Source organism: Pseudopodoces humilis, chromosome 20, assembly GCF_049639895.1.
Source record: "Pseudopodoces humilis isolate 2021_Gansu_Grassland_sample_001 chromosome 20, ASM4963989v1, whole genome shotgun sequence".
Lineage (NCBI taxonomy): Eukaryota > Metazoa > Chordata > Aves > Passeriformes > Paridae > Pseudopodoces > Pseudopodoces humilis.
Window position 1 is genome coordinate 932,980 of NC_142219.1, and position 12,490 is coordinate 945,469.

A 12,490-nucleotide genomic window follows, 5' to 3' on the forward strand; every position below is an offset into this window, starting at 1 on the left:
AAATATTTATTTAAATATTTAAATCGGTGTAACTGATTTATTTAAATGCCTGAGCTTTTGCAAAGTTTTCAGGTCACTTGAAAAGCTACAGCAGCAGCATTTAGGCATTGCCATTCAAGTTCAACTCAAATAAAATTTCACTCCAATAAACAGTTAAAATTCAACTTTATCTTCTGTTCCTCAGGAAAAATCCCAAAAAAACCCAAAAAGATGGTTCTCAGACTTTCCATAAGACTCTTCCAAAACAACACAAGGTCTTGTCAAGAAACCAATCCTCTCTCTATTCCAACAAGCCTTAATTGATATGTTAGCAGAGCTCATTTTGCAGACTAATTCCAGATTTGTATTCTAGGTCCCTGCTGAAATCAGAGCCCCTTTGGAACAAAGGAAACCCAGGCAGAGCAGACATGATAATTCAGGCTTTCTGCAAAGCCACCACAACAAACTGAAGTCTCCAAAGCAGCAGAGCAGAGCTCACCCTGAGAGTGATTCCACCCGAGGGAAGTGTGGAATTATGTCTTTGTTGCAGTGAATGGATTTATACAACCCAGAGGTGCTCTCAGAAAAGGATGCACGCTTGCAATTTCAGTAGGTGACACTGGCTGTAATTTTGAGAGCCAGTGCTGCTGCCATATCATTAATGGCAGGCTAAAATTTTGTTCTACGTGGCTAGAGAGAGTAGAAAATTTTATTATTTGTCTGATAACATCCTGTCTCCTGTAGTTTAGCTGACAGGAATGGTATTTCATGTCGAAAAACCCTGACTCATTTTTGAGGAAAAAAAAATCAAATTAGCCTCCCTGCTTTCTTCCATTTGACCCCAGCTCTACTTAGCCAAGCCATTTTCCTCTGAAAGAACACATTTGCTGAAAGGATCCTGATGTTAAGGTAATGCTCTTATCCTGATGTACTTAAAGTACTTAATTATCAAAAGCACTATGTGGTTTAAAAGTACATTTATTTAGTTCTCTCTGTATCAGATCTCCCACTGAGAGAGATTTTTAGCATTTCTGAACATTTACTGAAGTGGATAAACAGAATAAGGATATTCTGTGTGGGTTTATGCATTTACAGCCATTTATAACAGCTAGGATTCGTTCTCTTCCCTTGCAGGACTCTTTTAAGAGGTATTTTTATCACAAGTAGAAGGAGGATTACCTTGCAGCAGTCTGCCTGCTTTATAGAGGTGAATGGCCAGGGCTGCATCAAACTCATCTGTGGAGGTCAGATTTGCTATTTCAGCTGGACTCCCATACATGAAAGCATCTTTTAGAACACAGGTATGACCTGCAGCATGGAGATGATCCCTTCATTATTGGAAAAAACAGAAGAAGAATGCAGAGTCACTATTCATGTCAGAGGCACACCAGTAGATGAAGTAAACTAATCAAAATATTTTCCCTTAAACTTTGCTCTGATTTTCAACTTGATGCCATTTTTGTTCAAGCAGCCAGGAGCTTTTGCCAAGGCTGGGTTTTTTCCTGGAGGGTTTTTGTCACCTGTGGAGCCACAGGCACGGCCCCAAGCCTGAAAATCAGAATTAATGAAGGATTAATTAATTAACCCAGGACCCTGAGTGCAATTTCTGATGCTAAAACCCTCCTTTAGCAGTGAGTGTGTCACACCTTGCTCTCAGAGATTCTCAGACCTTCCCTTCTGCAGAAAGGACACCCAAATGAAGAAAGCACAAATATGTCCAGCTGCTCAATGCTACAAAAACACAGAACATAAAAACTGATGCATCAAGAAGGGCAGAGTTGAATGTTTCCCCTTCCTGTTTGATCGTGGGATTAATTGCTTCTTGTCTTAGCCCACCCATTTATAAACCAAAGGATAACTGAAATATAAGCAAGAAACTACACAGAAGTAATTACACAAATACCTTCACAGCCTGCTTTAAAAATCTCAGCTCCAAAAAAGAAAAACCAACAAATCCAAGGACAGGTTGGTAAGTCAGCTTACCCATTCATCTTTGGAAACAGTGGTTCCTCAAATTAAAACATTGTGCAAAGACTGTCAAAGCCAAGAAACTGATTGATTTAATAAACTTAAATTTTTAATTTTAATTTAATTTAAATGAAAGACAGCTTCACTCCTCTCCCTGAAACCAGCATCAGTTATCAATGTTCCCAAGAACATCAGCCAGAACACATCCAGGAGAAAATCTGTGTCTGCCCACCCTGAGTGTTTGCACTGCAGTGTCACAAAAACACCACGAGAATGTTCCCTGCTTATTCCAGATCACTGCAGCTGATTTATTTCTCATCGTGTATTAATTGTTCTGGCATTAAAATCCTGCTAATTCACTGACTTCCTGGATAATGCTGGCTTTCATTTCCTGATTATTTCATAGCCTCCCAAGAAATGTCATTTTCTGTCCTGCAGAAGTTAGTCATTACTGCAGAAATTGCTGCTAAAAGTGCTGTAAAATGTCTGGAGGACATTTAGGATTAACACCACAACAGCTAGAGCTCCACTGGCACAACATATGGTGCTGGACTTCTTCCTCATCCCAAAAAGAAACTCCTTTTAACTCTGCTGTTCGGAACAAGAGCAATAAATTGTGAGAAATACCAATAAATAATAGAACACAGCCCCATTTTAAGCTCCTTATTTACACTGCTGAGCAATTATTACCACCAGCAGCCCCATGAACTGGCTCTCAAAACAGGTTCTCAATTTGTATCTAAATAATGATGCCCAAATGTCCCAGATGTGGAGAGAAAATCTCCTGGGAAAACTCTGGGGATGCTGGTGCATGCATCCCAGAATTTCACAGGTGCTCATTAAACAGTCTAAAAGGGTTTTTTTCCCCATCAGTATTCCAATTACCATAAATCACTATCATGTACAAGCAATATGTTTGCATATTACAATTAATTTGAAAATAACTCTCTCGGGACATCAGGAATGGAGAAACTCAGCATGGAATTCCAATCCAAAGTGGTTGTTTTTTTTTTAAAATGTACCAGGGATGACTTCTCCTCCTCCACGCTTTCCACCGCTCCCAATCCCCCTGGGGAATGACAGCTGTTTCAGCACTAAATAGAGAGGGACTCCCTCAAGTGTTCCAAGGCTCAGAAATTATGCATTACCTCTAGTATTTATTTGGGTTTTTTTTCTTTTACAGATTTTTATTCTACTCAGGAGCGCATAAAAAAATCTGCGTGCATCTTTAGAAGGGAAAATAAGCAAATATTCCCAGAATAATTCAAATTCCCAGGTTTAAAGAGGCCTTGATCCCCTAAACATTCCATTGAGTTTGATATCATTAATCACAAGCTTCACATTATGCATATATGGAAATACCAGGGTGTAGAAGCTGAGTTACCGGGTATTTAAGTTCTGAAATTTACAATGTTATTTTCTTTTCTAAGTGGCTTTTCATCTCTATAACCAAAAAAAGCAGACTGTGATTTTCTCACACATGCTGCTACCAAGGAGCACGATTAGAAGTTATTGCAGGAGATGTTTTTTGAAGACTGCTGTGTCCATGAAGTCCCAGATGTCCCTGAGCGAAGCCAGCACAGAGGAGACACATTATCCATGTCTTTTCTCCTCCCAAATGCCTTGTCACACTGTTCTGCCATTCCATAAACAAGTATTTTCTGAATGAGAAATAAAAATCAGCCCAGCTCCTGCTGTCTGGGAATTAAAGACAATGCTGAAGTGCCCAGTCTCAAGGCTCTGTTTCTATCCCAGCTCCAGTACAGGAGATAAATTCCCACCTGTCCAAACAAACAGCGATTATTCCTTGGATCAAGAATTTGCCTTGCCCCATTTCTCCCTTCTGCTGAAACTCTCATGGAAGCCAATGCCACAAAGTGGGGAAAATAAAGATTTCTAAAATGGAGCTGAGCTGTCAGATCCCAGATTTGGGGTGTTTTTCTAGGCAGAAAGCATCAGGGAGAACTTTAGCCACTCAGTAAATGTGAAAGAGCATTGTTAGAAGTACATGATACTGCTCACTGCTTACACTGTGATATTTATACACACCTGAATATTGGACAAATATCCTCATTTTAGCATTCAGGAAATTAATTTCTCTTTTGTTTGGTATATTTTTTATGTTCTTTGGAAATCACAAAGCTTGTAAGTGGAATTTCTAAGCGTGTTCTGAGATTCCCATCCAAAAACCATTTTTCTCTAACACATCTATGAAATACCAATCAATGTTTCATTTTCTATTCCCTACATAATTGATCACCACTGCTCACTTTTCCTGGCCAGCAGTCCTCCCTCCCTCAGCAGGAATCTGCAGTTCACAGGTTTTCATAAGGAAACAGAGTTCCAAACACAGCCTGGCTGAGGAGAAGGCACAGGAGTTAAAATTGTGATTATTCCTAAGGTATTATGGCTGTGAAACTTGCTCAGTTTTCTGTGATGTCTTCCTTTCAGAAACATTTATGTTCTAAATTTCAACTGACACTGATCTAATGGAATTACTTGCAGACAAGGAATGTTTGATTTCCAAAAAGTTCCTGGTAGGTGGATACACTGACACTTCTTGAATGGCACAAAATAGGCTTCATCCAAAAATATTAATTATCTCTTTCCCTCAGCTGTCTGCTCTGCACAGCAGCTGTGCACCAACTCCAGTTATATTACATATATTTAACTATACTGTTAAATATATATGGCACAATTCAGAGCCATAAATGAGCAGAGTTCATTCCAGTGCCTCTGAGACACCCAGCCACACCTGGATACTCACAACTCCCACTGAAGCTCTGAGCTGAAACCCTGCTTCATTTGCTATTTTATTCATAAATTATCTTCTGCTTTTCGTAATTGTTAAAACAACACAACCTTCATTTTATTTCCCTCTCAAGCTTCTCCTTGAAGCAACACAGACAAATTGCATTGGTGTGAGTCAACTGTGACTAAAATTCACTGTGAATCACAGAAGTTAAAGATGTTACCAAGATGGGGACCAGCTCCTCCTATCTCTGCTCTCAATTCTGCAGCTGAGCTCCAAGGAGCTCTGGAAGGACCCAAAGAACTCTGCAAAGTTTAAACCTGTGCTACAAATACAGACTGTTGTACTGCAAACCGTGGCTGCAGATGAACACCTGTCCTGCAGGTCCCTGCTCTGGGAGTGGCCCTGCAGAGCCAGCAGGGACCTCCAGAACCTGAGCAGGGACCTCCAGAACCTGAGCAGGGACCTCCAGAACCTGAGCAGGGACCTCCAGAATCTCCAGAACCTGAGCAGGGACCACCAGAACCTCCAGAACCCAAGCAGGGACCTCCAGAACCTGAGCAGGGACCTCCAGAACCTGAGCAGAGGCAGCAAGGAGCTGCAGAACCTGAGCAGGGACCTCCAGAACCTGAGCAGGGACCTCCAGAAACCAAGCAGGGACCTCCAGAACCTCCAGAAGCCCAGCAGAGGCAGCAGGGAGCTGCAGGAGCTCCCACACCTGCCCTGAGGACAGGAGGACCCCTGCCCTGGGAGCGCTCTCCTGTGGGATGTAACACTGGCACACAGGCCAAGGTGAAGCAGCAGAAATGTCTGGATCACTGAATTACTGCAGTAAATGTCTCAGCTCAAACCCAGCTGTCCAGAGGAATGATAAGTGCCGCTGAATTTGTGGTTTTAATTCTCTCACAGTTGATTTCCTGGAGATTTACAGAATGGCTGTCTCAACTGGCCAGTTAAAGAGCCAAAACAATCTCTCCCTCTCCAGAAAACATTTACATATTGGCAAAACAGTTAATCTAAATCTTGCTAATTAACCTATTAATTCCAGATTTCTATTCCTCCTTACTGCATAAAAGACGAACAAAACATTTCAAGGGGCAGGGAAGAATAATTTATTTTCCTCCTTGACACCCTCTTTGATCTCATTTCTAAGGCTGAGCAAAGACTTTTGCTTAGTGCTGTATTCTTTATTCACTGCTCCTGTTTTTTAAGGTGATTAAAGATCATGCACCAATAGGAGTAAAGCCCAGAGCACATTCATTACACCACTTGTTTTAGCAAGTTGATTTTTAGCCAAATTAGATCCTGCTGCCTTTATCACCACTCACTTTAAACTCAGGAAATGAGTATCTTATTTATGAAAAGATGAAGCAGTTGTTGGAAGAGTTGTAATATCATAAACAGAGTATACTCTGTGATATTAAGCCATAAAATTAATACATGCTGGCAAGTGTTCAACCCAGAGACAACATCATTGTTTCATTTATATTTAACCAAAAGTTCAATATTTAAAAAAACTGAACAAATAACTTCCTAAGCACATGCACAGAAACAACTGAAGGCAAATATTAACTGCAATATGCATTTTATGTGTATTAACACACATGATACAGAGTTTGCCACGTGCACACAACCTCAGTATGGCAGATTGGTGTTAAAAGTGACACAGCCACACATAAAGGTTTTGGGGTGATTTTTAATGGCATAAAGTCTTTAAAAAATCAGTATGGGATAGAAATAGCTGCACAGGATGGTTTTAGTGATGACCTAGCCTTTTAGTCAGGAATATGGACTTAAGAGCTAGCTAATACTCTTGACTTTTTCCCTGACCAGAATTGTTTCCTTTCCCTGAAGGCTCACTTACATTATTCCAATAAATAACATTTACAGCAGGTGATAAAACAGGAATTAAACATTACACAAGTTACCCTCAAACACCATTTCTGCTAGAATCCTTTACCCAGCTTTATTATGAATGTCAATTAAGTTTATCTCTCATTATTTTCTTTCTGTTTGAAGGTCTATGTGCACAAGAAAGCAGCACCCACTTGGCCTGAGGAATTCTCACTCTTGGCCTGAGGAATTTCCAGGACGCTGCAGTGGGTGGCTGTGCTCCCACAGCTGCAAAGCACTGCATTAATCTGTTATTATTATGTGTAATTATTATTAATTATGTGTTAAACCATCTGCCAGCTGAGCTGCTGCAGCCCACCAAGCCTGTGCCCCTTCATCCCAAAACTATTATTTTATATATATTTTATTTTATATATATTTTATATATTATATATTTTATGTATATTTTTATATATTTATAAATATATATAATATATAATATATATTTATATATTTTTATGCATTTTATAAATATATTTGTATATATATTTTATATCCACCATCACATGCCACAGCTGCAGCCACCAAAATTGCTGCTTGCCATGGCTGAAGGCACCTTGCTCATCCTCCCTTGGTACTGTGTGCTCACACACCACTGTCAGTGTAATAATAAAATCTTATTATTGACATAATTGTGAACATTTGTTTTTCTGGCTCATTCAGGCTTATTTTAACTAGAAACAATGCAAAAGCTGATTTTCCACCAGGTCAGCTCTGAACAGCTCCAGTCTAAATGTGTGTCTGACTTCCTTCAAAGTGGAATTGGAAGGAGGTAAGTATTTAATTTGTAAAGGTAAATAACCTTACAGAGGAAAACTGAGCAGTGATGTCCCCAAGAAAAACTAGTTTTGTATTATCCAAAGCAAAGGGTAAGATCCGAAAGGAAATGGAGACTGCCACAGGAGCTCTGCTGAAATGTACAGGCATAAAAATACATACTTGTATCTCAAAATTTTAGTAACAATTATTGTTTTGAAATACCAAAACCTTCATCTTTCTCTGCTCTGGGTATCTTCAGAGCCTGGGTGAGAGACAGGACCAGCAGATACGTTCTGCCAGCACCTTACACAGCAGAGCAGCCCTGCAGAACTCTGAGGCTGCCCTTGGCATGACACAAACAGTGTGAAAACTTAAATGTCTGAGGATGTTTCCATGCATAACATTACACGGGAGATAATACCCAGCTCAAGGGCAGGGAAAACTCATCACAGCAGAATATCCCAAGAGATTCATCCGAAGAAAAACAACTAAACTGCGGACGACTTTTAGATAAGATGAAACCAAATCGTTATTTCGGGCCTCAAGAGGACAAAACCATTGGGAAATTAATTCATTTTTATAGCGACTTTTTTTTTTTATCGCTCACCCGCACAGGGAAGCCCCAGCAGCACCGCTCTCAGCCAACATCCTTTTCCCACGTCACAGAGAGCGTTCAATGGGGACATCGGGAATGTTTCTGAGGCTGTTAGCCCGGGCCATTCCCAGCGCTGCGGCCGAGGGAGCTCCGCGCTGCCCTGCGGCTGTGCCAGCCGGGATCAGCCGTGCCCGGCAGCGGCTCCGGAGCCGGGCTCAGCCCTGCCGGGGAACGGGCTCAGCCCTGCCGGGGAACGGCTCCGGAGCCGGGCTCAGCCCTGCCGGGGGACGGGCTCAGCCCTGCCGGGGGACGGGCTCAGCCCTGCCGGGGACCGGGCCCGGCCCTGCGGGGGAACGGGCCCAGCCCTGCCGGGGAACGGCTCCGGAGCCGGGCTCAGCCCTGCCGGGGATCGGCGGCTCCGGAGCCGGGCTCAGCCCTGCCGGGAATCGGGCTCAGCCCTGCCCGGGAGGAGCGGCCCCGGAGCCGGGCTCAGCCCTGCCGGGAGCGGCCCCGCCGTGCCCCGGCCCTCACACACCCCCGGCCGGCCGGAGCCGCCTCCGTGCACCGGCAGCGCCTGCCAGCCGGGCCCTGCCCGCCGGGGCACCCTCCCCACACGGAGCGCACCCTTCCTTCCCCGCGGCTCGGAGCGCATCCTCCCCCGCGGCACTGACCGGGTCCTGGCGGGCGTGGTGGCGTTGCCGGTGCGTGCCCGCAGACACGCCAGCAGCAGCAGCCCCATCGCGGCCGCTCCGCTCCGCTCCGCCCGCCTCACCTGCCCCGGGCCCGGAAAGCGCGGCCCCCGGCCCTGCGCGGGGATGGGCCAGCCCTGCCAGCTGCCCCGGCCAGAGGACACCTGGCTACCGAGCCCGGAGCTTTGCGTGCCTTCCCACACCTCTAGACAGCGCTGTGTGTTCTCGTTACTCAGCCATAGAGATGATGCGCTCAGATGGTGGCCAGGGAAACATTAATTCAGAGGCCTCCGAGGAGAGCATCACAGCCTCCTGATGGCACCGTGTGCCTCCCCGTGAGCTGCCTCGTGCTCGCTGCGGGAACACCGTTAGGAAAAACATACATGTGGGTAAGATGCTAACCCCCAGAACAGCCAGAGGAATGTGCTAGTCCAAAAAACAAAGCAGTGGGATGGTCAAAAACCATCCAACATCAGGAAGGCCATAACGAAGCTGAGCCAAAGTTGTGTGAGAGCAAGGGGAAGGTCTGGCAAGAAACCACAGCAGCAGACAGAATCCAAAAATGCAACGAAACAGGGAAGAGAAAAAGAACAAACCTGAACTCTGGACGAAGCAAAACGTCTCCCAGACCAGCGAGGCAGTGTTCAGGATCAAAGGGGTGCACCCCAATGAGAGTGAGGAACACAGAAGAGCTGAGAGGGGCAGCAGGCAGGAAGATGAGGGGCCCGTTAGGGAGTGCCTTGGGACATTAACAAGAAACAGGTGGCTGATGGTAGATACACCTGAATGTGTTCCAACATCTTGTAACGCTATTGAGAACAGGTGTGGGACATTGGTGGTGATGAGAAGGGGGGTGGCTGGACAGAAAACTCACTTTATTATAACCTAGTTTGATTGCATGATGCAATTCACCCCAGGGTCACACAGATGCCAGCTTCCCCAAAGGCTGGAGAAGACAGGGAAAGGTCCTCTTCAAAAACTGCAGTGCCTTGCTATTATAGCCTAAATTACTCTTCAAATTTCAGTGTCAGGTAGACAGAGAGAAAAATATGTAGAAAAGATATGCCATGGACAGAGGACTATTGAATTTAATCATTTTTGAAACAATACTTCTTCCAATAATTTGTGTGGCTTTCTGAGGCTAACAGGTGTTTTGTAATTGAGGGTTTAGAAGTGGTAAAAACACACACTGGAGTGGGTTCTGTAAACATTTTGGTGGGCAGGCTCATGTTTTGCTAACGAGTCTTAGTGCTGCAAAGCTGCACCTCACCGAGTTCTCACTTAGATTCAGCACATTATTTAGACCACTTCAAACTCCACTGGAACTAAAAATTTTGGCTACAACCTGGAAGAGCAACCAATCTTGCAGAAATGCTAGAAATAGGGTAAATGCTAATCAAAGGGTAGGCAGAACCAAACCAGTTTTGTTCTAGAAAGTGTTTCTGGCACTGAAATCCCCCTGGTGTTGAGATGTGTGGGGCTCTTGTGAGTCTGGCCAGGGTTGCAGCCTTGGAGCAGCTGACGTGAAGCACATTTGGGTGTCTGAGACTGGCACTGCTCCCACCTGCAGGTGTCACACAGGCCCAGCCCCTGCCACACTCCTGCTCCCCTGCACACAACACAGGTCTGGCAGCACACCCACAACAGCCTGGGCAGGCAGAAACGGAGATTCTCCAGGCAGGATGTCTGACTGTGGCTCAGAGAGACACGTTTTGGGTTAGCTACAGCTCTCCAACTCATTTAGTGTGCAACACAAAGAAGACAAAAATGCAAACGTCAAAATAAGACAAAGCCTGCCCCATGAGGAATGAGGAAACTCAACCAGTCGTCTGAGAAATAAAGAGGAGATAAAGGAAACATTCAAAGAGATCTTACCATTTTATCACTATTTATGGTAACTCTGGCTTTATGCTATATAGGCTTTGACTGAAAAAAATAACCTGGAAAGGTGCAGCATTGTATCTTGAAAATATGGACATGCATTAATGTATTCCTTTACAGACACAGCTGCACCCACTGTGTTTAGAGAAAGGATCATGGATGTATCAGAAAGAAGTTTTAAACACACTGTAGCAAAGTGTTGTTTGGAGGAATATTAAAAGCTCCTTCCTGAGCTGCTGCACTGCCAGAGAGAATGTTTGGGTTCTAACCTGTGAGTTTCAGTGAGAGTACCCACAGCTCTATAGCTGAAAAGTAACATTTTAATGTACATTTCAGCCACTGCCCAGCATTTTTAGGTGTTTGTACCAGCTGTGGGATAGGTCAATATAGAAATCTCACCTCACTCACCAAGGTAAATGATGAAGAACATAAAACATGAAAACAAGACACAGCAATTCAAAGTCTGCTTCATTACTTTGAGTCTCCAGAAAATACTACTAATACTCAAAATGCAATCACAGTTAATATGACAATACTGTATTAAGCTAGGAAAAGATGAAATGTAACTTCATTACAGAATCAGTCACATTCCAGTAGTCCACAGACATGTCTGTACAGCTGGTTCCTTATTCCTCATTGTCCTTTGTCATGAAATTGGTTAACTGCTTTAGAGAGCAAATATATTTAATGAGTCATTTTTATGGCATATGCTATTTACAAAGGCCCATTATTAAATGAATATATTTACTTTTACAAGCATCACTTGCTGCACTACCAACACTGCCCCAAAGTAAGTCATGCCCAAATGTTTGGTGTATAACTATTTGTCAATCAATTTAACTTTCTCACTGAAAACACAGAACCACCAGTGTCTTACCCACTTTGTTCCAGGCAAAAATAAGACTTTAAGATCTGCTGCTGAAGACTGTTTCATACATTCACAACCTTTACCTCAACAGGTGTGATGGTGGAACTGCAGCACGTCTTAGGGCTCTAATCTTACAACTGCTAATTGATGTTTTCCCATTTGGAGCGCGTGCTCTGTCCCACTGGAATCAGAGTGGTCATTCTCCATGTGTACCTGGATAATTCCTGCGTGCCTTCCCACCCGAGTCACCAGGCACACCCTGGTGCTGGGCCAGGCCCACTGCTTCCAAACACACATAAAAACACATACAAAAACACATATATGCATGTTTCACAGTGCACATTATCACCTTTTCCTGCTGAAAGGCCTTGTTGTGAAACAGTCTTAAACTATAGCATTAAATAACCCTAAAAAAGCCCAAAGAGGATCTGGGGTCTGGAGCATCTCTCTTTTGAGGGAACGTGGGAGCTGGGCCTGTTCAATCTCGAGAGACTGAGAAGGGATCTCTTTAAGGCATAGAAATATCTCAGAGTGGCTGCCAAGGAATCGGGGCCTTTTCAGCGGTGCCCAGCACCAGCATGAGGAGCAGCGCCCATAAACTAAAGCACCACAATTCCACCTCTCCATCACGAACTTATTTTCACTAGGGATGGCAGAGCAGGGGAAAGCTGCCCAGGGAGGCCGTGGGTTCTCTCTCTGCGGACATTCCAAACCCACCCGGACGGGCTCCTGCGCCAGCGGGGCTTGGCCCGGGCCTTCTCCAGAGGTCCCTTCAAACAGAACCGCTCCGGAGGTTCTGCGGACACCCATTTCCCTGCTGCAGCCGATTCACAGCGAGGAGAGGCACCGCACAGCCCGGCGTGCCCAGCTCGGGCCGGGCTCTGCCGGACACGCTCCGGACACCCTGCGGGCCCTCCACCACCGCCCGTTCGGGCTCTGCCGGGCTCTGCCGGACACCCCCGGCCTCTCCCGCCCGGGTTCCCTCACGGCCGACGCCAGCCCGGCCCCGCCCCTTCCGCCCCGCCGCGCCCCACTCGGCCACGTGACGGCGGAGTGGGCGGGGAGACAACGCCCTCGGCCAATAGCGCAGCGCCGCTGCCGGGGGC

At 44.9% G+C, this 12,490-nt stretch overlaps 1 protein-coding gene across 1 annotated transcript in view; it reads right to left on the minus strand.

Annotated features, from left to right (window-relative positions):
- Positions 1-12,185, minus strand: part of GLT1D1 (glycosyltransferase 1 domain containing 1) — a 44,896-nt gene extending 32,711 nt beyond the window's left edge. Inside the window, exons 1-2 of the mRNA XM_088065232.1 lie at positions 12,102-12,185; positions 1,159-1,307 (exon numbers count right to left, since the gene is read on the minus strand). Coding sequence (XP_087921358.1) covers positions 1,159-1,258 — 100 coding nt within the window. The 5' untranslated portion in view covers positions 1,259-1,307; positions 12,102-12,185. The remainder of the gene's footprint in view (positions 1-1,158; positions 1,308-12,101) is intronic.
- Between the last annotated feature and the right edge of the window lie 305 nt (positions 12,186-12,490).